The sequence below is a fragment of the Rhinopithecus bieti genome, unplaced genomic scaffold, assembly GCF_001698545.2.
Source record: "Rhinopithecus bieti isolate Rb0 unplaced genomic scaffold, ASM169854v2 scaffold_26607, whole genome shotgun sequence".
NCBI classification, from domain to species: Eukaryota; Metazoa; Chordata; class Mammalia; order Primates; family Cercopithecidae; genus Rhinopithecus; species Rhinopithecus bieti.
In genome coordinates, this window is record NW_016812346.1 from 1,277,895 (window position 1) to 1,301,795 (window position 23,901).

Genomic DNA, 23,901 nt, shown 5'->3' on the forward strand with positions numbered 1-23,901 from the left:
CCTTCCTGTTTGATAGTTTTCCTTCTAACAGTCAGGACCCTCAGCTGTAGGTCTGTTGGAGATTGCTTGAGGTCCACTCCAGACCCTGTTTGCCTGGGTATCAGCAGCAGAGGTTGCAGAAGATAGAATATTGCTGAACAGCGAGTGTACCTGTCTGATTCTTACTTTGGGAGCTTCCTCTCAGGGGTGTACTCCACCCTGTGAGGTGTGGGGTGTCAGACTGCCCCTAGTGGGGGATGTCTCCTAGTTAGGCTACTCAGGGGTCAGGGACCCACTTGAGCAGGCAGTCTGTCCGTTCTCAGATCTCAACCTCCGCGTTGGGAGATCCACTGCTCTCTTCAAAGCTGTCAGACAGAGTCGTTCGGGTCTGCACAGGCCACAATGAGGCTTTTTCATACATTGTCCCTTCATCACTGTTTCTAAAATGCAAAGCAATTTAATAATCTCAGTGTTCACCCAAAGTTCTGTCCTGACTAAACGAATGAGGGAGCAGAAATAGCCATATTGTGACCTCAAGGTGCTATTTTTTATTCCCCATCAGAATACTGGAAGGGGAGCCAGGGAAGCCCCACAGTCTGCTGTCCTCTGTGGGCCCTTCCTTGTGTGTGAGTCCATCTAGGGTTTCAGGCCAAATACTGTTTAGAAGCCTTGAGCACTGACCATGACATAGGACTAAAATGAGAATGAACCGAAAGGATTTTGTCCAGAGAAGGGGTGAATAGGCAGAGAAAACACTACAAAAAGTGTGAACCCTAGCCTCATGTTCAGACTGGTGGTTACATTGTGGACTTTATTGCTTTGATCCATTCTAGGTTCAGGTAACAATAATAGTGATAGTTTTCTCTGACTCTTGCACAAGACTTTACAGTTTGCAAGGTGCTTTCATATACATTTGACAAGTGAAGAAACTGAAACTCAGGTTAAATAAAGCGCCCGAGATTCTACAGCTTGAAGGAGGCAGAACTGAGACTGGAAGTCAGGCTATCAGATTCTGACTGCTAACTGTGGTGATAAAGAGCTTTCTGGCCTTCGTAAATTGGTAGTGTAGGCCAGGGTTCATTAGCTAAGCTCTCAGCATTGCTACATCACCATCCCATGTCAGTGGTAGTCGATGGCATTTTAATGGAAGCCAAATAACTCTTTTTGTTGGCATTCTCAGGCAGCTGGAGTTTTTGTTTTATGATAATTAAATACCATCATCTTTCATATCTGACAATCTTTAGGACCCAATTAATGACTGCAGTTGCATGCTGGAGTCACCATTAGCTCTGTAACAAGGAGACCTTCGGGCACCTGTCTGCCATTTGCAGGGCTGGATGTGGGCACTCAGCCTGGCACCCTTTCTTGGAGCCAGAGCTGGCCTTAGATCACAGGCTATTGACACGATTGAGTTCCTTGCCTGAGCCAAAGCTCTGGAAGTTCATGCCTTTTTCTCATGAATGTGATCTCATAAAAGAATAGTGGTGGACTCCACTGGAATCTTTCCACCAGGGAGGCACCCTGCCGTCAGTCTAGGGGGTGCTTATAGCCTATCCCGGCCTGGTTCATCCTCCACGTGGTCACCAGAAATCTTCCTCACATACTAATTTGACCCCCAATCCTCTGAATAAAGGCCAAGGTCTTTAGCCTGGCACCTCCAGGCAGTGACCACCTAGGCCTGCCCCAGCGTCTCTACCTCATCCGCAGCCACTGTTCTCACACAGCCATTTCACACTGGTTATAAAACTGTCCCCAGCTGGCCTTGGTTCTGAACCCTTGCACAGGTGTTATCTGCTGCCTAGAATGCCCATCAGACATAGGTCACATGTCCCTTCTCAGAAACCTTTCCTGACCCTGACAGTCAGTCTGACAGCTGCTCTTCATGCCCGTGGTGCTCCCTGGGGCTGTGGCATTTGCTGGTAAGGATTACTGTGGTCAACACTTGGAAAGTGCTCAGGATGTGGCAGGCCTTGATGTAGGCACCTTTCCTGCATTCACTCATTGAATGCACACAAAGAAGAGTGTTTAACAGTAGGGTCTATGGAGGCAGACTGCCTGAGTTCAAATTCTGGCTCCACCAATGAAAGGTTTCGAAATCTTGGGCAAATTGCTTAGCCTTTATGTGTCAGTTTCCTCATTTACAAAACTGGGAGTAATAACAGTACCTTCTTTACAGAGCTGTTATAAGGATTAAATAATCAAAGTATTTAGAAAGTATCTGGCAAGTAGTAAATACTCAGTAAATGTTAACTAATGTATGCGATGATGATAGTGATGTATAATTTTATCATCACCAGTTTGTGTAGTATATATCTGTTTGTATATCCATTTTCTTTACTAGACTATAAGCATTCAAAGTCAAGGACCATATTTGTTTTATTTCTGAATCTCTATGTATTCAACCTACGGTTGTCCACATTCTTTCTCTTCCTTTTATTGCCATTACTATTATATATACCTTTTATAGATGAATGACTAGAGGCTCAGAGGTGAATGTAGCTAGTAGGAGACAGAGTTAAGGTCTAGGTCTGTGAGATCCCTGAGCTCTGCTCTTGCATCTTTGCCAGCTGTCCTCCCAAACACTGGCTACTTGTCAAGGATAGGGCTTATCCTCATCTTTTAATCCATCAAGTCCCTGCATACAACAAGGGGATGTTTAATATTCCTGGCTGATTAACACTGGGGCCCTCTCCTTATGGCACACCTTGAACCCAGGGCAGAGAGGTATGGATGTGTGTAGCAGCCCCTGCCTGGTTTGCTCTGAGATGCTAATGTAATGCAGAAAGAGGCTTTAATCTTTGAATACATGGTGAGCCCATGTGTCTGGTTTTGTTCTGAGTGTCAGGGCTACAGCCATTCTCATCAGTTTCTGAACTACAAGTTCAGCTACAGGCACCCTCCTGAGACTAGAGCTCCTAGGAGCCAGCAGGTTGTCCAGAGTGGGATTCAGTGTAATAAAAGAGTATCATACTTCTGTTAGATATTGTTCTGCTCTTTCTCTCTCGAGGTTTTTTGCTTTGGAACCCATGCTATAAATGCTGAAGAGTGATCACCATGGTGATGATTCAGGCCTTTGCGATGTGTTCATTCAACATGACTTTATTGTAATTGTGGAATTAATAGTTACCGTTTTTCAGAATTACTATATTCCAACCATGATGCTAAATACTCACATACATTATCTCTTTTAATTCTCATAACAGTCCTACAAGGTAGACGTTATTTCCATTTAATTATAAGAAAACTAAAGCTCCAGAGAAAGTAAGTGACTTGATGAAGGTCACACAGCTTCTAAGTGGCAGAGCCAAAACTTGAACTCAGGGCTCTCTGACACCAAAGCCCAGTCTGTTTCTCTCACATACGGCTCTGCCCAGCACTGTAAAGGAGCCTCACTATGATCTTGGTTCAGGGAGGTGCTTCGGTGTTCAGAATTTTTGTGCATCTAAAATGAAAACTGCCTGAGGTGTTGGAGGACACTAGTAACTGCAAATATATTTAAGAACTTGTAGGAAGCAAAGAAACTTCCTGGAAAACCAGGCTTGCAAAACTCAGGTGCACAAGTGACCTTTACTGGTAGTGGTGTGCACAAATAACAGTAAAATGACTCACATTTGGGTTTGATTCATGGATATACTTGGTAGCTATACCTGTGAGAAGAAGGTATAAATTGGAAATTGCATCACAGCTTTGCAGGTGTGCCAATGTGTACTCTCAGGTAGCTTGAGAGAAGCAACTGCTTGTGCAGGCAAAAGGCCCAACTACCTGAGTTGTTCTTTCCCCGACATTCTGTAAAGATTTACTGAGGGCCTACCATGCATCCATCCCAGCTCTGTGCAGACACTGAGGATATGGAAAGGAATGACACATGGGTCTTTCCCTCAGGACGTAGTAGGAGTTGATGGTACACTTGGCACCCGAGCAAACCCATGGCTCTTCATCCTCCAGAAAGTGGTGAAGTAGGAAAGTTTGCCCTTTCACAGACAAACTGACCAAGGACCAAAGGGAAGTGAGTTGTTGGAGGTCAACCAGCCAGTAAATAGAAACTAGAAGAGAGTTCTCTCTTAGGCCATATTTATCTTGTTCACTGTTGTATTTCCAATACCTAGTATACAAGACTTGGCACAGAATAGGCATTCAATAAATTCTGAATGGGTGAACTGGTTCTGAGATTCCCTCCAAAGATGAGGGTGCATATTCATAGGGGGATAAAAGAAGGCTCCTTTGTAGCCTCTCACCTCCGTCTTCCCTCCTGGCCACAGGAACAACAACAAAAAAAAGAGTCCATTCAGACCAGAGGAAACATTTGCTCTTTGGGAAGTTTACATTTCTTTCTGGGGTTTGTGAGTGAGGTTTCCATTGCTGAGCTCCCAAATATAGAGCTTTCCGTTTGGGAACCCGGGAAACATCAAGGTCCCCTTTCTTAAGGTTCTCAAGCTAGAAAGGGTGAGGGAAGGGAAATAAAGGGCCTAGCTGAAGCCTCTGCAACTCTGGCTCCAGGCAAGTAAGTAAAGGCCTGCATAGACCCATGGTCTAGCAGGCCCAGAGTGGTCTACTATGATTTTTTGCACACAAATATGAACCTTACTTGCTTGCACTGACAGCTTAGGCCATTCACATGGCTATTCGTTCAATAAACTTAATTGAGCATCTGCTCAATTCTAGGCTCTGTGATCACCCAGCACAGAGAAGAGAAGATAGGGACTTTCACACCTCCCAGAGGAGGCAACATGTGGACATCAGTATGCTTGCTCTTGGGGAGGAGATGAAAATGAGAGGTCTGAGTTGCCTGCTGTCAGCATTCAAGAGGAAAAGGAGGATAGATCAAGGAAGTCTTTCTAGATGGGGAAGCAGTTGAGCTGAGGGCTCAAAAAATAGGATTTGGGCCAGAACATTTCTTGTTCCCGTAGAAAACATTCCTTGTCCCCATAGGAGAATTTCCTTTTAGAAGTTAGTTTTTAGACCTGAACCAGTGATCTTACTTAAAATGTCATAATTGCAGGACTTTTGACAGTTCCCCTGATCATTTATCAAGCCAGAACCAGGTGTTCCATTAGTCACAAAGCAAATGTCTATAGGCTTGCCTGGCCCAGACATCAGATGCTGCTGTCTTCACTGAGGACCTTTTTCCTGCATTTAGCCATGGACAGACAGTCCAGGAGGTGTCTAAGTTTTATGCAAAGGCACCATGGTTTGGTAGACTGAATTTGGCCTTTGTATTTATGAGAACCACTGACTAGTTTTGTAAGCCTGTGTCCTCATCTGTAAAATGGGAATACAAATACTGCCCCCTAAGGGTTGTTGTGAGCATTAGAAAAGTTAAGGATGTGAAAGCACACATTGTAGATGCTCCAACACATAACAGAAACTATATCAATTAAGTAAAATGCCATGAGGTTGACTCCTAGGGCCAGAGCAAGAGCAAGGACTGGGTAACACTTCTCTGCTGGCCTCTTGATAACCATTGGATAGTAGTGGTTCAGCCGCTGCCTCCCACTGCTCTGGTGGACTACTGCCAGCAGCCTGAAAGGCCAAGCCTGGGAAGAACATTCAGTCAGCCCAGGAGGCTGCTTCTGCTGCTGGCTTCTGTCCCAGGCTCTTTCTGTCTCCATTAAAGTGCTACCTGAGGACAGCTGGACAGAACAAATGACCCTGCACATTCTCACCTTCTTCCTGGTCCAACACTCCCTGTTCTCTGAGTGGGACACTCTGCCTGGACAGGTTGTATTCACCTCCAGGTTCTCTCCCTTCCCTGATAGTTCCCTTCTGGTCCTGCACATTCTCACCTTCTTCCTGGTCCAACACTCCCTGTTCTTTGAGTGGAACACTCTGCCTGGACAGGTTGTATTCACCTCCAGGTTCTCTCCCTTCCCTGATAGTTCCCTTCTGGTCCAGCACTAAGCACTGCATATCTTCAGGGGGTACTATTCACATTCTGTCAGCTTCCTGGGGACCGTCCTTGTGGAAGTTGAGGTTTTGACCATTCAGATGGCCTCAGCACATCTCCTGGCCTCGGAGGAAAGATGTGGCTGGAGTGGAGGATACATGATGGAGTTGATGGGAGAAGAGGCTGGAAGACAGCCATGGATCGGATTCCGGAGGGTTTTATATTAAGCCAGGTGTGGGCTTTATGCCGAAAGTAGCAGCTTGTAATAAGGAAGTGATCCACTTAAATGGGTTTCTGTTTCTTTCTCCCTTCCACCCTAACTCCCCTTTCCCGAATTCCCCACCAGATTTGCTTTATACCTCTTTGGCATAAAAGGATGGTTTATTCAAAAAGCAGAGTGATGCATCTTACACTGAAAAATCCATAACACTAATGGTGCCTCATACCTGACTATGCTTGCTGATTTCCAAAAGCCCTCTCCCGGAGTATCCCCGGAAGAGCACAGCCTTTGGAATATTGCTGTTCCTTCTGATTCTTAGTCTCCTCTATAAAATACAGAATTCTCTTGAGGAACAAAGAAGCAGAATACTTCAGAAATATTTATTTCCTACGGATTGCCTCATTTGATCTCACAATAGCCGTGTGATCCCCCAAATAAACTATTTCCCCTATTTTACAGATGAGAAAACTGAGGCTTAAGAGGTTAAATGACTTGACCATGCCCATGTGGTTAATAAGTGGTAGAATCTAGGTTAGAATCTAATTTCCTGGCCTTTTCACCACCCCCACAATATCATCTACTTTGAAAGACTAGGCTTTCTGTGAGCATAGCTTAGGTGGATGGTGAAGATTTACCTCCACAACTTGCCTCATTTGTGGTATCACCAGAAATTGTATTCGTTTTCTTTCTTTACCAATAACACCCACTTAGCCACAAACCCTTGGGCACTTTACTTACCTGTTCCAAGTCTACATTTTTCATCTGTAAATTGATGATGATACCTGTTGTTCTCAATAATTAAAGGGACTAAATAACGTATCTCAATGTTCTCATCTGTAAACTGGGGATAAAAGCAGTCCCTACTCTGTGGTGGTTGTGAGAATTAGCTGAATTTACACTTGTGGAAGGCTCAGAACAGGACTCTGGCACATTCAATGTGCTCAGTAAATGTTGAGTGGTTTTTAACCACCGGGCCCCAGCATGGCTCACTTTATTCAAAAGTCATCTTTCTCCTTATGTGGCCACCCCATCTAAAATTTTACCACTGCCCCTACCTACACAGGCCACAGTGCCCTTCCTGGCTGCATGTGCTCTTAGATTTATCCACCATCTCAGTAAACTATACATTTTACTTTTAAAAACTTTGTTTCATTTACTGTGTACCATCATATATAATCAGTGGTTCTAGAATTTTAGCATACATCAGAATCACTTGGAGGGTTTGTAAAATCAGATTCCTGGGCCCCATCAGCGTTCATGATTCAGTCAGCCTGGGGCAGGGCTTGGGAATTTTCATCTCTAACAAATTCCCAGACCATGTTGAAGCTGCTGGTCCCTGGCTACACTTTAAAAACCACGTCCTAAAAGCATGAAACAATGTGAAGTTGCTGAGATGGGTAACTAGTCTTGTATGTTGTCTATTGTTTTACTCCCCTACTAGAATTTAAGCTCAATGGGGACGGGAATTTTTGTCTGTTTCGTTGGTTAAGGTATCCCTAGCACCTAGAACAGTAGGTGCTCAATAAACATCTGTCGTGTAATTACTGTTGACTGCATCAATATGTATGATCTGCCGGCGCCCTCTTCTTTGGTCTTGCTCAGACCTCCGTGGCTGCTTTTCCAGCCAAGGGGCAGCACCCAGCTCGCCGCTGCTGACCGCCGTCTTTGTGCCCTAGATCACCCGGGCGGCCTGCAGAACCACGCGCGGCTCCGGACGCCGCCGCCGCCGCTCTCGCACGCCCACACCCCCAACCAGCATCACGCGGCCTCCATTAACTCCCTGAACCGGGGCAACTTCACGCCGAGGAGCAACCCCAGCCCGGCCCCCACGGACCACTCGCTCTCCGGAGAGCCCCCCGCCGGCGGCGCCCAGGAGCCTGCCCATGCCCAGGACAACTGGCTGCTCAACAGCAACATACCCCTGGAGACCAGGTGCGCGGCCGGCAGGGCGGGCGAGGCTGGGAAGGGCGGGCAGCTGGGGCCAGGACCAAGGTCTTTGGCTGGCGGGGCCGTTCAGTGTCCCCAGATAATGCTGGCCGGAGGAGCTGGGGTTGGGTGCACGGTTTAGGGATGCAGTTCTCTGACTGTCAGCATAATCTTTGGAACCCAAGAGACCCAAGGTCCAGTGCTAGCCTACTGCTTACCAAAGGTGTGACCTTGGCCAAGTTGCTAGATACCCCCTGCACCAACCCCTTGCCTCTCTTTCCTTGTCTACACAATGGCCATGAAGTTTGCAGGACAGAACTGTTAAAGGAGATGAAGAGCTAACCTGTGAACGAGGCTTGCACAGGTGTGTGACCCACAGCAGGTTCTCAATCTGATTTGACTCGGGCCCTCATCTTTGCCTTTCCCTACCTGATTCTACCACCCAATGCCTAGTGTCACACTTGCCTGGCCTGGCATCGGCACTCAGCTATGTCAGTCTCCCCACCTCTCCTCCTTCCCTGCTGTGCTACCACCTTTATACCCAAAGCCCTAATAGCCCCTAGCATGTATACATCAACTTTGGGTTACAAGGGCTTTCCTATGTGTGACATTATGTAATCCTCATACCTCTGTGAAGTGGCTATTAGGATGATCATCCCCATTTGGGAATTTGGAAGCTGAGAATCAGAGAGGGTCCATCACTAGCTCACTTCACACAGGTGATTGAGGCACAGCGAAGACTAGAACTCAGGTTGCCTGACTCGCTGTCCAGTGCTGCTTCGCTTACACCCCAGCTGCCTTCTCTCGGTCTCTGCTGGCCGGGATCCCTCCGCCTTATTCCTTCTTCCAGCTTTGTTGGGCAGTGATTTCGTCAGCTCGGGGACATCAGTCCGCTTGTCTGTAGCTGTTCTCCTTCCCTCTGCTTACACACTGTTTTTCCAAAATGGAATTTGTTTATGATTATAAAAGTCATACAAGCTCACCAGAGAAAATGCAGAGAATTATAAAGACAAAAATTAAGATTGACCCATAATCCTACCCCTCTGAGGTAAGCACTATTGAATTTGGGGGCATAGCCTCTCCCTTTCTCTAAACTGTAGATGAAGTGTCCCAGGCTGGCAAAACTGGAACCACTTTATCTTCTACCCTATTTCCTAAAGTAGTGGGAAACATAGATTTTATTTCCCCAAACTCCTGTTCTTTATCTGTGAAAAGAGCAAAGTTCATCCCAGATTTAAGGAAGTAAAATTAACCTGCATGTGGAAAGTGTGGACATGTGACTGCCTAGCACACAACTATGGTAACGGGCACATCGAACTTGTAGAGGCCAGTAAGAGAAAATGAACATTGTTTGTACCATTTTACTCCTCTAGAATTGTTTTTCCAAAAGCAAAATTCTTAGAGATACAGCCCAACCAGCTTCCCCGCTCCCATCTCCAGTCTCTTAATTTATATTATTTCTGTTGATATCCTTTAAAATCATGTGTGATTTTTCCCTGTGTGCCTCCTTTGCGCTCATCAGTAACATAGTAGGATAATTGTGTGTCAGCCTGCCCAGGGTAGCTTAATCAGATCTCCATTATTTCCAATGTGCTCGTTGAAAGACCAAACATGACTGGAAGAAGCCAGCCACTAATCGATGGTTCTGATGCTCTGCATGGACCACAGTCACCACTCCCTCTGCTTGGATGTTCATCTTTCCCACTTAGGATCAAGTTAGAACTTCCTACTCTGAGTCTCCAGGTTTTTCAAGGAAAGGAAGATAGAGGATGAGCAGCAAGGCAGTTTTCCTAATGGTTAGTGTGAGTTGCAAAGGTGGTCCCAGCTCGTGTCTCCTGTCTTTCTGTGCTCACCTGCCTTTCTGATGCTCTGTCCTCCCACACCCATTGCTGAAAACACACGCAGCTTTTCCTTTTTATTTATACTTTATTACTCAAATAAGAAATGTTCATTGCAAAACAGCTAGACAATGAAATAAGAAGAAAAGAAAATCATTTATATTTGTCACCAAAAGTAACCATTGTTAACATGTAGGTATATACTCACATAACACCATTTTATATACGTCTATACACATATATGTAACATTATTTATGATATATATTATTATATCATATATATTTAATATTCAGTGTATGTATATGCATGTACATGTATTTCCTCCAGTGCCAGGCCCTTTCATGCCTTTGCACAGAGTCTTGTACAGTTCTGCCAGAGTCACTCACCTCCCTTTTGTGGTCTATCCAATCCTACTTATTCTGGAAGCCCCGGTTGAAATGTTTGAGGAAGTCTTCCTCTGTGACCCCAGAGTTCTGTGCATCCGAGGATGGCCTAAAGCCAGAAGAGGTGCTTAATACAGTGAATACACAATCAGAATTCTAGATCTTAATTCTGACTGTAACTGATTGAGGGCACAAAACTAACAAGGCACAGTTTAGGAGGGATCAGCGTCAAGTCTGGCAGATAGAATCACAAGCTGACCAACTTGGCAAAGTGGACAGAATATGGCCTTCAAAGTCAGAGGGACCTTCATACCTGCCTTGGCTTTAACCCTTACTAGCTGGGCAAGTTCCCTAACGTGCCTGAACCTTGATTCCTTCATCTAAGAATTCATGCCTCTCAAAGAGGTTGGGAGGAAGTAAACGAGATGTATAAGAAGCACACAGCACAGTGCCTAGCATTTAAAAACCACACTGTAAAAGCTATTTCCCATTTTTTCATATACATCTTCTCTCCATATCCACCCTGTGAATAAAAATGTCATTCAGAAAGCTTCTCTTGAGCTCCTACTCACCCCAGAGGAGTTGAGGGGAAATAGTAGGTTCTACCTCTTCTCTACTTCGAAGAAGTAAGTTTGGCCTGATGTTCTGAGGGCACAAGTGATGGCCCATTCACCATAGTGAGTTTGAAGCACAGGTTTTATGGTCAGATCTACCCTATCCCCAGAAACCTCACTCTAGTGCTCACTAGCTATGGACCAAGACCTTCAATTTCATCTCTAAAATTGAGAAAATAAAAGTCACTTTCTGCTGTGATTATCTATTGCTGCACAACAAACAAATGACTCCAAAATTTAGTGGCTTTGGAAACATCCACTTGATTATACTTCACAGTGTGAGTCAAGAGTTTAGGAAGGGCTCAGCTAGGCTATTCATTCACTCCACATCGTGTTAACAGGGGTCCACTGGTGGTATTCAGCTGGCAACTGGACTCATTTGAAGGATCCAAGATGACTTCACTCACATAATTGACACCTTGTGGAAGGATGGCTGGAAATCTGGGCTTGGCAGTACCCTTCTGTCTCAGTCCATTTAGTGTTGCTATAAAGGAATGCCTGAGGGTAGGTAATTTATAAAGAAAAAGGATTTATTTGGCTCACAGTTCTGCAGACTGTACAAGAAGCATGACACCAGCATCTGCTTCTGGTGAGAGCCTCAGGCTGCTTCCACTTATGGCAGAAAGCAAAGGGGAACCAGTGTATGCAGAGATCACATGCCAACAGAGAGAGGGGTGGGGAGGTGCCAGGCTCTTTTAAACAACCAGCTGTGGAGGGAACTAATAAGAATGAGAACTTGATCTCCTCCCAAGGAGGGCTTTAATTTATTCATGTGGGATCCACCCTCATGACCAAAACACCTCCCATTAGGCCCCACCTCTAACATTGGCTATCAATTTTTCTTTCTTTCTTCCTGTTTTTTCCTTTGTGAGACAGAGTGCAGTGGCATGATCCTGACACACTGCAGCCTCAACCTCCTAGGCTCAAGCAGTCCTCCCACCACAGCCTCCCAAGTAGCTGGGACTGCAGGCATGTGCCACTCCCATGCCCAGCTGATTTTGTTTATTTTTTGTAGAGATCAGGATGGCCTTGAACTCCTGTGCACAACCAATCCTCCTGCCTTGGCCTCCCAAAGTGCTGGTTCTACAGGTGTGAGTTACCGTGCCCAACTGGGTATCAAATTTTAACATGAGCTTTGGGGGGACAAACATCCAAACTATAGCATCCTCTCCCTCTAAGGGCCTCTCCACATAGGCTTCCTATCAGGGTAATTGTGCTTCATACTCAGTGGCTCAGGGCTCCGAGGCACTGAGACAGGCACTATTGATGCTTTTAAGGCTTGGCCTGAAAATACTATAGTGTCACTTCCACCATATTCTGTTGGTCAAAGCAGTCATGAGTTGGCCAGCTTCAAGAGGAGGAGAAACAGACTCCACTTCTCAGTGGAAGAAGTGTCTAAGAATTTGTGGCCATCTTTAATCCACCACACCACCTCTTAAGGCTATTGTAACAAACATATTAACATAACGTCTGAAAATATCTTAACATATAGAAAATGCTCAACTACTTATTATGTAGTTTTTTATTATTCGATAAATATTCACTGAGTGTCTACTATGTGTCTACCAGCTAAGACATTTCAGATAACAGACTCTTAGAATAAGTGCTATGACAGAGAAAAGCACAGGGAATATGCTACTTTTAATTGCCCTCAGATCCCCAGCACACAACACAGGGCTTGCCACAACATGGTAGCTGCTTGGTAATTATTAACACAGGTGAAATAAATGAATGAATACATATACTTAACTGAGACTTTAGTGGGCAGAAAGGAAGGCTTCCTGGTAGACCTGGTACAGCATGACCGAGAACAAGCAGTCTCCCAGGCAGAGGAGGGGAGGAAAGGAGGGCCTGAGAGGGCACAGTCTGAGCAGAGGCCTAGCAGCTCAACAGAGCAGGGCCTAGTTGAGGTAGTTGTCCTAAACAGCTTTTGCCAGGTCCCACCAGAATGGGAGCCTCTTGATACCAGAGAAATAGTTATGGGCCCTTCCTTGATTGTCAAACTCAGTCTGTAGTGAGAGTCTAGAATTAACGGCTGAGTAAATACTCTAACAGCTGGTAGAATGACCAAGAGGGATATAGATTTCATGCTGGCAGGAAAAGAAAGGCTAGCAGAAGGATGAAGAAGAGAGAAGGCTTTGGTGGATGTGCTCCTTTCTCTGCACCCACCATACTTCTGGCAGTGTCCAAGGTTAACTGACTCCCCCAGTGAGGAGCCTGGGCCTACCTGTGCTCCCTTTGAGCTGGGGTAAGATGTTGCGGTAAGCTTCTACAGGTGCATCTGTGATCCATTCTGGAGGGAGCCATATGTTTAGGGTCCCCCAAACTCTGATCCACTTCTTTTGTACTCTGCAGCATCCGACTCTTAATTGATTTCACCGGGACTGTCTGATTAATAACCCATCAGGCTCCTGTCAGGTGAGGGGAAGTCAGAGCAGAAGGCTGCCAGACCTTGGCTCCAGCTCACTCATCTCATCTCAAGCCTGGTAGGGAAGCCTGGGGCCCATTTTGTGGTCACACTGAATTTGGGGAATAACCCTGCCCACCCTCAGGGATAGGGCCACCCTGGTGGTCTCCAGACCAGCCCTAGTGTGGTTCCCAGAATGGCACACACAGTGCTTTCTGGCAGGCCAGATCAGCCCCAGAGCATTGCAGAGAATTGGGATATAAAGGCTTCCTTGTCATTCAGTGATTCAGTCACATACATGCAGAAGACACAGCCAACTGTTATTAAGAAACTCACAGTCTTGTGAGGGAGACAGACCCATAAATGAATGAGGACAGGTACCATGACTGATGTTGTGACAGAGGGAGTCCTCTGAGCAGAGAGGAGGGCATGATTCCCTCTGCTTGGGAGCAGCAGTAGAGAGAGCCCTTACTGGGAACAGCCAGGTGCTGTTCTAAGTTCTTAGCACATGTTAACTTCAATATTCACAGCTATTCCATAAGGTGGGTGTTGGGGATCCCCAAGCCCCCACCCCCAGGTTCAACGATTTGCTAGTGGGACTCACAAGACTCAACACGTAGTTGAGTATAGGTGTCATACTCACAGCCCTGGTTTATCACAGTGAAAGGCAGCAAAGCAGAATCAGGAAAGGGAAAAGAAGCCTGGGGTAGAGTCTGGGGCAAACCAGGCACAAGGTTCTGGGGCCCTCTCTCAATGGAGTCACACAGGACGCACTTCATTCCCCCAGCTACAGGTTGTGACAACGTGTGAAATGTTGCCAATCAGGGAGTCTTATTAAAGCCTCAGCTCCAGGGGTTTTTTACTCGGGGTTGCTCATGTCGACACCTCCTGCCTGGTAAGTACCTGGACTCCAGACTCCCCAAAGGAAAGCAGTTATTCATCGTAATTGTTGAGGCACAGTGAGCCAGCCACTCTCATCAGTTAATGGTGGCAACTCTCCTGAAACCTGAGTTCCCAGATGCCAGTCCAGGGCCACTGTTATAAGAAGGCCTTGCAAAAGATAGCAATCAGGGCTGCTGTCTTCACTCTTCTGCGCATGTAGGTAGTCATATTCTCATCCCCATTTTAGAGATGAAGAATCTGAAGCACAGACAAGTAACTTGCCTCAAGTCCCGCAGCCGGTAAGTGGCAGGACCAGGGCCCATGCCTAGGCTGGCCGGCTCCAGGGCCCACACACCTAACCACTATGCAACGCCATCTTCCTGATTGTTCAAAGTAGCTTCTCCAGGCATAAATTAGTAGGAGTTTGCAGGGGAGAAAGGAATTCTTAGCTGAGAGATAGGCACAGAGCCAGGAGACAGCTTGGCATTTTGGAGAGATGGCAAGTAGTTGGGACAAGTGGGAGCACAGGGAGTCTCTTAGGATGAGAGTAAATGGAGGATCTTGGGCTACATGAAAAGGAGGTTGTACTTTTCCCTGTGGGCCTGGAGGCTGGGGTGGTAGACGTGAGGGTGAATAGCTAGCAACATCTTTTAAATCAGGGGGTGCCATTATGGGATTGGCCTTTTAGAAGGATGACCATGGCTTGGAAGACCTGGTGCCTGGTTCATTTTTTTGCCATTCATTTGTTCAACTGCCAGCCCCTTCACTAACTCTGTGTGGTCTTGGCTGAGTCACTAACCCCCTGCACACCTTGATGTCTCAGCTACAGAATATGGGGTGTGATCCCTGCCTGTCCTGCCCCAGTAGGTAGTTGTGAGAATCAGATGCAATTATGTCTGTCCCAGGGCTTTGTGGGTGGAAACATGGCCCAGGACAGCGGGCTTACTATAAGAGGGTAAACTGTTGAACAGGGCAGTCCTTAGGAACTACTGGCCTCTGCAGCTTCCCGGCTACTTCCTTCCCAAAAGCCCTTTATTCTGCCCTTGAGAGGTGAGCTCAGCCTGCCTTAAGTCAGACACATGGGACTGGGAGCCCCTCCTACAGGCAGTTCAGGGGCTAGTCCAAGACCTCACCACATACTTAGAGGGAACCAGTCCATCTCCTCCTTAAGAACAGCACACCACTTAGCTGAAGGTTCCTGTCCAAGTACTCAGGAACCTCTTTCCTGAGAGGCAGCTCAGGGCTGTGAGGCCAGAGAGATCTGGTTTAAATCCCATCTTCACCTTATCTTTGCTGTATGCTGGGCACTTAACCTTTCTGGGCCTTAGTTTCCATATCTGTAAAATGAGGTAATAGCAGCCACCAGTGTGAGGGTCAAGTGAATCAGGTGCCCATACTTGAGCTCTCAGCAGCCGTGAGCAGGAGACCCTGCAGGACTATGACCCAAGGTGGGCTCTGCAGCTTAGGGTCCCCATCAGGAAAGGTGGGTATTTGTTTCTCAGAAGAACTAGACGCCGAGAGTCTTGGGGAGTGGGTGGATAGGAGATTTGGGGGGAAGTTCCTTTAACTGGAAGTCAGAGCACCTGGGTTTTAGTTTCAGCTCTGCCACTGACTTGCTTTGGTATGGGTATGGGGGCAGAGCACATGTCTCTCTGGGCCTCAGTTTCCTCATCAATCAAATGACACCAAGTAATTTGACCCAGAACTAAGTTTAAAAGTACAGAACAAGACTATTTCAAGGCAATAGTAGCATTCTGAATAGCCAGAGCTTGCTTTTCTTTTTTTTTTTTTTTAAGGCCGAGTCTCATTGGCCCAGGCTGGAGTGCAGAAGCACAGTTACAGCTTATGGCAGCCTCAACCTCCCCGGGCTCAGGTGATCCTCCCACCTCAGCCTCCCCAGTAGCTGGTACTACAGGCACATGGCACCATGCCTGGCTAGTTTTTGAAGTTTTTTCTAGAGGTGGGATTTTGCCATGCTGCCCAGGCTGATCTCGAACTTCTGCACTCCAGCCATCCACCTGCCTCAGCCTCTCAAAGTGCTGGGATTACAAGTGTAAGCCACTGCACCTGGCCAATAGCCAACATTTTCAGCAAGTTCTCACGTCTCCCCAAATTCCAGAGTGATCTAAATAATTAATATGCACATTAGCATGAGTGTGGAAGCTCTTTCAGGAGACTGGTGTACCCACTTACTCTAGAAATCCTTTACTCTGTTCCATCACCTCTTCCCCTCTCCTAACAGATCCATACTTTTAGAAGATAATTATCCAGTCTCTCTCTTTTTAAAAATAACTGTTTCTTTTAAATTATAAAAGTTAAAATAAGAATCACTGTTTTCCAGTCTCTTGAAAATCCCTACTGTTAACATTTTGATCTTTATCCTTTATGTCTTTTTCTGTGAATGTATTTCTTTTCTGTGAATATATTTCTTTTTTTTTTTTTTTTTTTTTTTTTTTTTTGAGGCAGAGTCTCGCTCTGTCACCCAGGCTGGAGTGCAGTGGCACGATCTCGGCTCACTGCAACCTCCACCTCCCTGGTTCACGCCATTCTCCTGCCTCAGCCTCCCAAGTAACTGTGACTACAGGCACCCACCACCACTCCCAGCTAATTTTTTGTAAATTTAGTTGAGATGGGGTTTCACCGTGTTAGCCATGATAGTCTCGATCTCCTAACCTCATGATCCACCCACCTTGGCCTCCCAAAGTGCTAGGATTATAGGTGTGAGCCACTGTGCCCGGCTCTGTGAATGTATTTCTTTGTTTATTTCTGATGGTTTTAAGGTATAGATTTGACTCTGTATCTTAAAACGGGGTCTGAGCCTTCTGACTCAAGCCAGACTCCCAGGTCTTCTAGGGAGCATGCCATGTAGCCAGCCTCAGGTCCCCGGGGGGTGGCAGGAGCTCTTCCTTGGACCTACTCATGCTGTAGAGAGAGTGGACAGTTCCCTCCTGAAATGCAGGAATGGAGGAATTAATCATAGAATGCCGTCTGCTGCCATCTTCAATGAAGCACTGACTGTGTGCCTGCTGTGTGCCGGCATGCTTCCCTTTGTATATCCTGAATTCAGCAGTATTCAGCACATATTTATTGAGTGCCTGCTACCATGTACCAGATATTCCTCTAGACTCTGGGCACATAGCAGTGAACAAGACAGATAAGATTTCTGCCTTGTGGAACTTAAAATGCATTAGGAAAAGCACAATAATCAGATAAGCATATATATATTGGATATATGTGGGTGTGTTTATCGCTTCCTAATCACTTCCTGGCCCCTTGCACTGTCATTGCTTTATTTTTCTTCAGAAAGAGAGAGAGAGAGAGGAGTGTGTGTATGTATGTGTGTGTGTGTGAAGTCCTGTGATGAAAAATCAGTACAAGGGGCCAGGGAATGATTGGGAAGAGTAGGCTGGGAGCTATTTTAGTTAAGGTAATAGTTGATGAGGGGAGGAGGGAGGTTATATTCCATGAAGATATTTTCAGGAGGGTTCTGATTCATAGAGACAGTTGAGGGAGGCAGAGGAAAGCCAAGGTTTAGCTTGTTTAAGAAACAGCAAGGAGACCAGTGTACCTGTAGCGCAGAAAATGAGGTTTGAGAAGTACTAAAGGCCAGATCTTACAGGAGCTTATGGGCCCTGGCAAAGACTATGGTTTATTCTAAAATGCTTATGAAGCCATTGGAGGTTTGAGAGCAGAGAAATGATATGATCCAAATTACGCTTAGGGTTTTGCAAAATGAATAATTATCCCCTTCTGTGGATACTTAGAGAGACTGGGTCACCTGCCCAGGGCCAGTGAATGATGGTTATGGGACCTGAACCTAGATCTGTCTGGCCTCAGGGCCTGTATGCCTCCCATGGGACCACCAGGCCTCCCATCAGCAGGGCTCTCGACCTGGAGATGGAAATGGAGCCACTTTGAGGGACTTCCACACCCCTAAAGCTCCTCCCAGGCACTGGGGAAGACCTGAGGGGCTTGTGTACTAGCAGAATAGCCTGCCACCCAGGCCGCTGGCCCAGACAGTGCTTCACGACTCACCAAAAAAGGAGGTCCCCACCACCACTGCTGTACTCAGCACTCCACCTGCAAATAGTGTTGCCATGTGCTTCCACTGTCACAAGGGATGTTAACGAAAGGGGATTTCCAGACAGTACTTGCAGCCCCTCCTCGTTTTGGTCTTTGATGCTGACTGGGGCAGTAGCCACAAAGCTGTGCAGAGTGAGACAGGGTTATAAAGTGGAGAGGGACTGAGTTCTGGGGTCAGATAACCCCAGGCTCCAACTCAGCTCTCCACTTGTTTATGATATGATCTTAGAAAAGTTGCTTCTACAAGCTTTGCTTTGCCAGTCTACAAGATAGAGATGAAAGTGCTGACTTTATAGGGTTATTGTGAGGAATAAGATTTAAATTAGATAGTTGCAGAGCTTCTGGAACAATAAATAATATGTAGTAGATATAGGGTAGGTAGTAGCTATTATATTTAGCATTAGTACTCCTATAGTATTTGTATAGCCCTTAATACTTCTTCCACCATTATCTTAGCTGATGCATATAACAACTTTGTGAGCTTAGTATTGTAATCCCTTTTTACATGAAGGAAGTAAGATAAAGAAAGGTTAAGGGCTATACCTAAAGTTGCATAGCAAGAGAGTGGAGAGTGGCATAAAAGGGTCTTGAATTTGGGAATACTGGCTGTAAGACCTGGTCAAAGTCAGAAAGAAGGTCCTTGGCAGGGCTGGGTCCAAAGTTAGTTTTCTGCAGTCAGTCCCTTTCTTGGATGCATGAAACAGGCTGAAGCCACCACTGGATTGTTACAAATGATTCACCACAGAGTCTGAAAGTGAGGTGACAGCAGTCCTGAAATGATCAGGAGACAGGCTCCAGCCTACTCGAGTGTGAATCATGTCACTCAGCAGACCCGGTTGAGACCAAAAAGGGCAAGTATGTCTATCTTCATTCTGAGTTAGAAATAGGTAAAGTCACAAAATGTTGTGCACTTGGGGAACAAAGAGCATCCTCTTTTGTCTTCGGTGGAGCTCCGTCTTTGCTAACCAGTCATCACCCAGGTCCCCACACAGCTAGAGGACCATGATCCTCTGACCATGGTCAGCATTAACCTGGGGGCCTGGGAGAAATACAGATCCTCAGGCCCCACCTGACCTGCTGACTGAATCTCTAGGGATGGACCTCAGCAATGCTTAGCTCTCCAGAAAGTTGGAGAACAATGGCTTTAAAAGACAATGGCCAAAAATGCTGACTTTTTTTTCTTTGGACTAGCCAAATGAGTGTCTCTAGCCACTCACTGTTTAAGCAGATGTAGGCAGTATCAAGTAGAGAGAGAGCACAGGCTTTGGAACCTGAGCTCTAGTTCCTTCTTTGAACTTTGCTAGCTGACCTTGGCAAGACCCATTACCTCTCCACATCTCAGTTTCCTCACCTGTAGAATGAGGATTACATTGCCTTCCTCGCATGGCCATTTTGAAGGTTTGAGAGGCTGGATGTAGCATACTAGCTCAGTACCAGACACATGTCAGTCCTCTTTAGTGAGAACTGTGATATGATGCGCACAACTGCCAGACCTTGGGTTTGTATAGACAACGTTCCCTCTGGATGCTCTGTGCCAGGTGGACCCCTTGCACATGTGGCTTGCACACTGACCCATTGCCTGGAAACCGTGTCCCGCTGGTCTCATGCACACAGCTGCACCAAACAGCCACTTTGTGTGTTTCTCTACTATCCCCCTTCATCAATGCATGACTCATTGCTTCATTCATGTCTCCATGTGTGCGTAGAAACCTAGGCAAGCAGCCATTCCTAGGGACATTGCAGGACAACCTCATTGAGATGGACATTCTCGGCGCCTCCCGCCACGATGGGGCTTACGGTGACGGGTAGGTGACATCCCCATTCTCCTCTCTGTGTGTGCTCTCCTTGTGGCTCCTGCACTTGCATGCAGACCCTGAGACCTTTCCCTGGGATCTCCTGGAGGAGGTGATCCATGTGGCATGCTCATCCCCAAGTCCATGTTCAACTTGCAACAGTTTATCCTTGGAATACCCTATCCCCCAGCATATTAACAGCAGTCTTGTTAATATGCAGCTCTTGGCATCTCATTGGCTGCCTTTGCCATTCCAAAACCATCTCACATAGCATTTTTAATGCAGCACAGGCCCTATGTTGTTTGAACTCTGGCCCTGAGCGTGTATTCTGTGGCCTGAGGCACCTTGTACCCCAACAGGGGTGGGTTTGCCCTAAGACTTCTGGGTGATACAGTGCAACCAGTGCACTCCATTTCCTAGGCTGTGTGCAAGTCCTCCCGTGGCCACGGTTAAAGCCAAGCTGTGGAGGAGCTCCTGACACCTAGTTCGGTCACAAGCATGTGCTTTGACCATACCCCACTGACCTCATGACTAGGCTGTAGGGTGCAGTTGCCTTTCTGTCCCCCAACACAGCTTTCACCTTGGGCTTGGGAGGCAGCAGTCTGGCTTCTGGGCAGAGTGCTTTCAAGGCATTTGCTACCATTGGCCATGTGACAGCCACTAGGGGACTCCTGGCCATGGCATAACTTAATAATGGTTTCTTGGCTTCAACACCAATAAAATCCCCTTTACAAAGAAGGGTATTCCAATCCTCAGTTGAGATACACTGGCAACAGAAGCATTAGAGGGAGAAGAACAGTTTTAAGTCTCATTATCTCCAGGGGACAGAACAGGATTTTAGATACTTTCCAAGTTACTGTAATAATTTTAGAGAATAAGAAGTTTATTCCCCAAGAAACAACATCCCAGCCCCATCCGTTCCCAGGAAAAGGATCTCAGTGCCAGCCTTCTGTTGAGTTGGTAACACCTTCTACCTTGCCTTGGGTGGGTTTTCCCATGGGTAGGGCTGTCCCATCTCTGTTGAGTGGAGACATGTCTCTGTGTGCCCTGTTCCGTGGTCTAGTCCTTGGCTCTCCTTGTTCCTGTCCTTTCCCAGGTCTCTGTGGTGACTCTCTATCCAGGCTCCTCTGCATGCTTCTTCTACTGCCGCCTCTGGCCTCCAGGTTTGTCTGGGTGCCTGGTCTGTGGACAGCTCCTGACACCCTCTTGCTGCTCTCCATCTGCAGGCACTTCCTCTTCAAGCCTGGAGGCACCTCCCCGCTCTTCTGCACCACATCACCAGGGTACCCACTGACGTCCAGCACAGTGTATTCCCCTCCGCCCCGACCCCTGCCCCGCAGCACCTTCGCCCGGCCGGCCTTTAACCTCAAGAAGCCCTCCAAGTACTGTAACTGGAAGTGCACAGCCCTGAGCGCCATCATCATCTCAGCCACACTGGTCATCCTGCTGGCATACTTTGTGGGTAAGCACCTATTCACCCCAGCTTCCCTTGCTCCCCTTTGGCCCAGAGGGCAGTAGCCAAGACACGTGTGGGCACTGAAGCCTCCTTACTAGCATGGCAGGCAAAGCAAGCAGTGTGAGGCAAGCAGCCCTGGAGTTCTGGGCAGTCTGCACCCCTGACACTGCAGGGTCAGCTCTTCGGGGCCCTCCTCTCCTTCCTCTCCATCCTTCTGCACTTATATCAGGAAGGAAGCTGGGCATCTGTCCTTTTGTGTGTTGGGTGCCTGGTATTAAGGCGTGAGCACTCAGTAAGACTAGCCTTTGAGATGGGGATCTATGGCATAAGTGTCATGGATTGAGTACATACAACTAAATGACAAGTTGGAGAGGCTGAACAGCAGGTAGCCTCTCCTGTTGGGACTGTGTGGCTGCAGTGAGGAGCAGAAAGGAGATGGAGCACCCTGGGGTTGGAAAGCACGTATGAAGGTAGATGTCCTGAGTTAAACCATGGTCAGGAACCCAGGGAAATTCTGACTGAGAAGCAGAAGGTCCCAGCCAGCACAAAGAGCAGAGAATGCTGGCTGACATGGAGCAGTGCTCACCTGACCCCGGGTGCGAGCACAGACATAAGGAGCTCCTCCCGACCTCTGCCTTGATACAGCAGATGACTCCCACCCTGCAGTCTTCTGATGAATTTGTAACACAGTCTGGCTTCCTACTTCTGACCCCTTGCTTTGATCTTTTCCCAGGAAAGATATTAATCCAAAGAGATCTGTGGGTGTTATTCAGGGTCTGCTGCCTCTGTATAAATCAGCTTCTTAGTAAAGGCATTGGAAGAGAGGTTGGCTTAACCCTTGAGGTCCTTTCCAACCTTTAAGTCTGTAATTCAAAGTCTTAAGGTAGGTTGGGCCAGCTTGAGAAGGCCTTGAACCCATACTAAGGAATTCTAAGATAATTCTGCAGGCAAAGGGGACTTTTTCAGCACAAGCCCAGTAAATAGAAATATAACTAATTGGCAGAGGCCAAAAAAAGAGTGCTGCCCACTGTGAAAAAGAACTTGGTAACAACCAAAGTCATTGTGGCTGAACAGGGGCTGTCTTGAGACGTAGTAACAGCTGTCACTGAGAATGATTAATACAACATGGGCCATCACATGTTCAAGAGATAGAGAAGTGGTTCAAGCATGGATGGGGTTTGAGTGGCATAAGCTGTAAGGTCAATTCCACTAAAGATTCTTGAATTTTATAAAAGTAAGTAATCAAGAAGATGATAGTCCTGCAAAGGGAGGTCCCCTTCAGTATCTCAAGCTACAATAAGCCTCCTCTAGCATGCCAGGTCTCTTTTCCCCTTGTGAATATTGGCTTAGAGAATTTCATGGCTCCAAGGCCAGGGTGGCATGCATATGTCATCTCTTCTTCTGTCTGATTGTTTAGTTGCTGCTGCCTAGAATGCTGTGTTGAGAAAGATACTGGGGCTATATTTAGGCTCAATGTAAGAGACTATCTGTGATTGATTAGTGATGTCTGTTATCGTCACAGAATTGGAGAATATTGATAACATGTCAAGTATTTGCCATCCCTGCTATGGGTCATTGTATAAATGAAATAGCCAAACTGGGAGAGGTCAAGGTCTACCTAGGCTCTGTGAGGTGCATCATTGATAAGGAGTGGGTTACCGGTGAGGGTTGTATGGTTCCAGTACCATTACTTGGCATGAAGGTTTCTTCTGGCACCACCAGTACTATGTCACCACCAACCACTGGCACAGCTCTGGGTTTTGACTGACATTATTATTTTTCCTAACTGAGTAGACTTCTGGACAGGCAGGCGTAAGTCATAATTTGAGTAGTTTGCTGCGTATACACATCAATTTGTTTTGTGTTGAAGTCTTAAGGTTTATATCATATAGCCTAATTCAGTAAGAAAGTGTAAATGTTTACATGATTAATCAAACTCTCTCCTGTTTTCCATCTCATGGGCTTCTTTCTCTCCCAGTTAATAAGAATACATGATCAGTCTTCAGCTATCTAAAGATAGGGGCAACTGTGGGAAGTAGTGAGCTCCCTGTCACAGGAAGGATACATATAGAGCTCAGGGATCACTTAGAATAAGATTCAAGCACTGCCTGAGGGTTTTCACTGGGTAACCTTTAATTTTCCTTCCAACATTGACAGCTTTCAAATCCACAATTTTGTGAATTTTATTTTTCATTCAGCAAACCATATGGAGTACCGGCTTTGAGCCAGGCTCTATGCTAAGTGCTAGGGTTAACTATATGGTCACTACCCTTGAGGTATTCGTAGCTTAAAAGAAGAGATAGCTATGTTAGCAGGCAAATCTGAAACAGTGATTGATTTATACAGAGCTCAGGGGCTGTGGGAATACCCAACCCCAGCCAAAAGGAGTAGGGAAGGCTTCCTGGGAAAGGTGATGTTTGAGCTGCATTTTAAAG

General features: G+C 46.5%; 1 protein-coding gene across 1 annotated transcript in view; it reads left to right on the forward strand.

Annotated features, from left to right (window-relative positions):
* Positions 1–23,901, forward strand: part of TENM4 (teneurin transmembrane protein 4) — a 562,312-nt gene that overhangs the window by 308,507 nt on the left and 229,904 nt on the right. Inside the window, exons 5-7 of the mRNA XM_017895920.1 lie at positions 7,760–8,015; positions 19,924–20,022; positions 21,237–21,472. Coding sequence (XP_017751409.1) covers positions 7,760–8,015; positions 19,924–20,022; positions 21,237–21,472 — 591 coding nt within the window. The remainder of the gene's footprint in view (positions 1–7,759; positions 8,016–19,923; positions 20,023–21,236; positions 21,473–23,901) is intronic.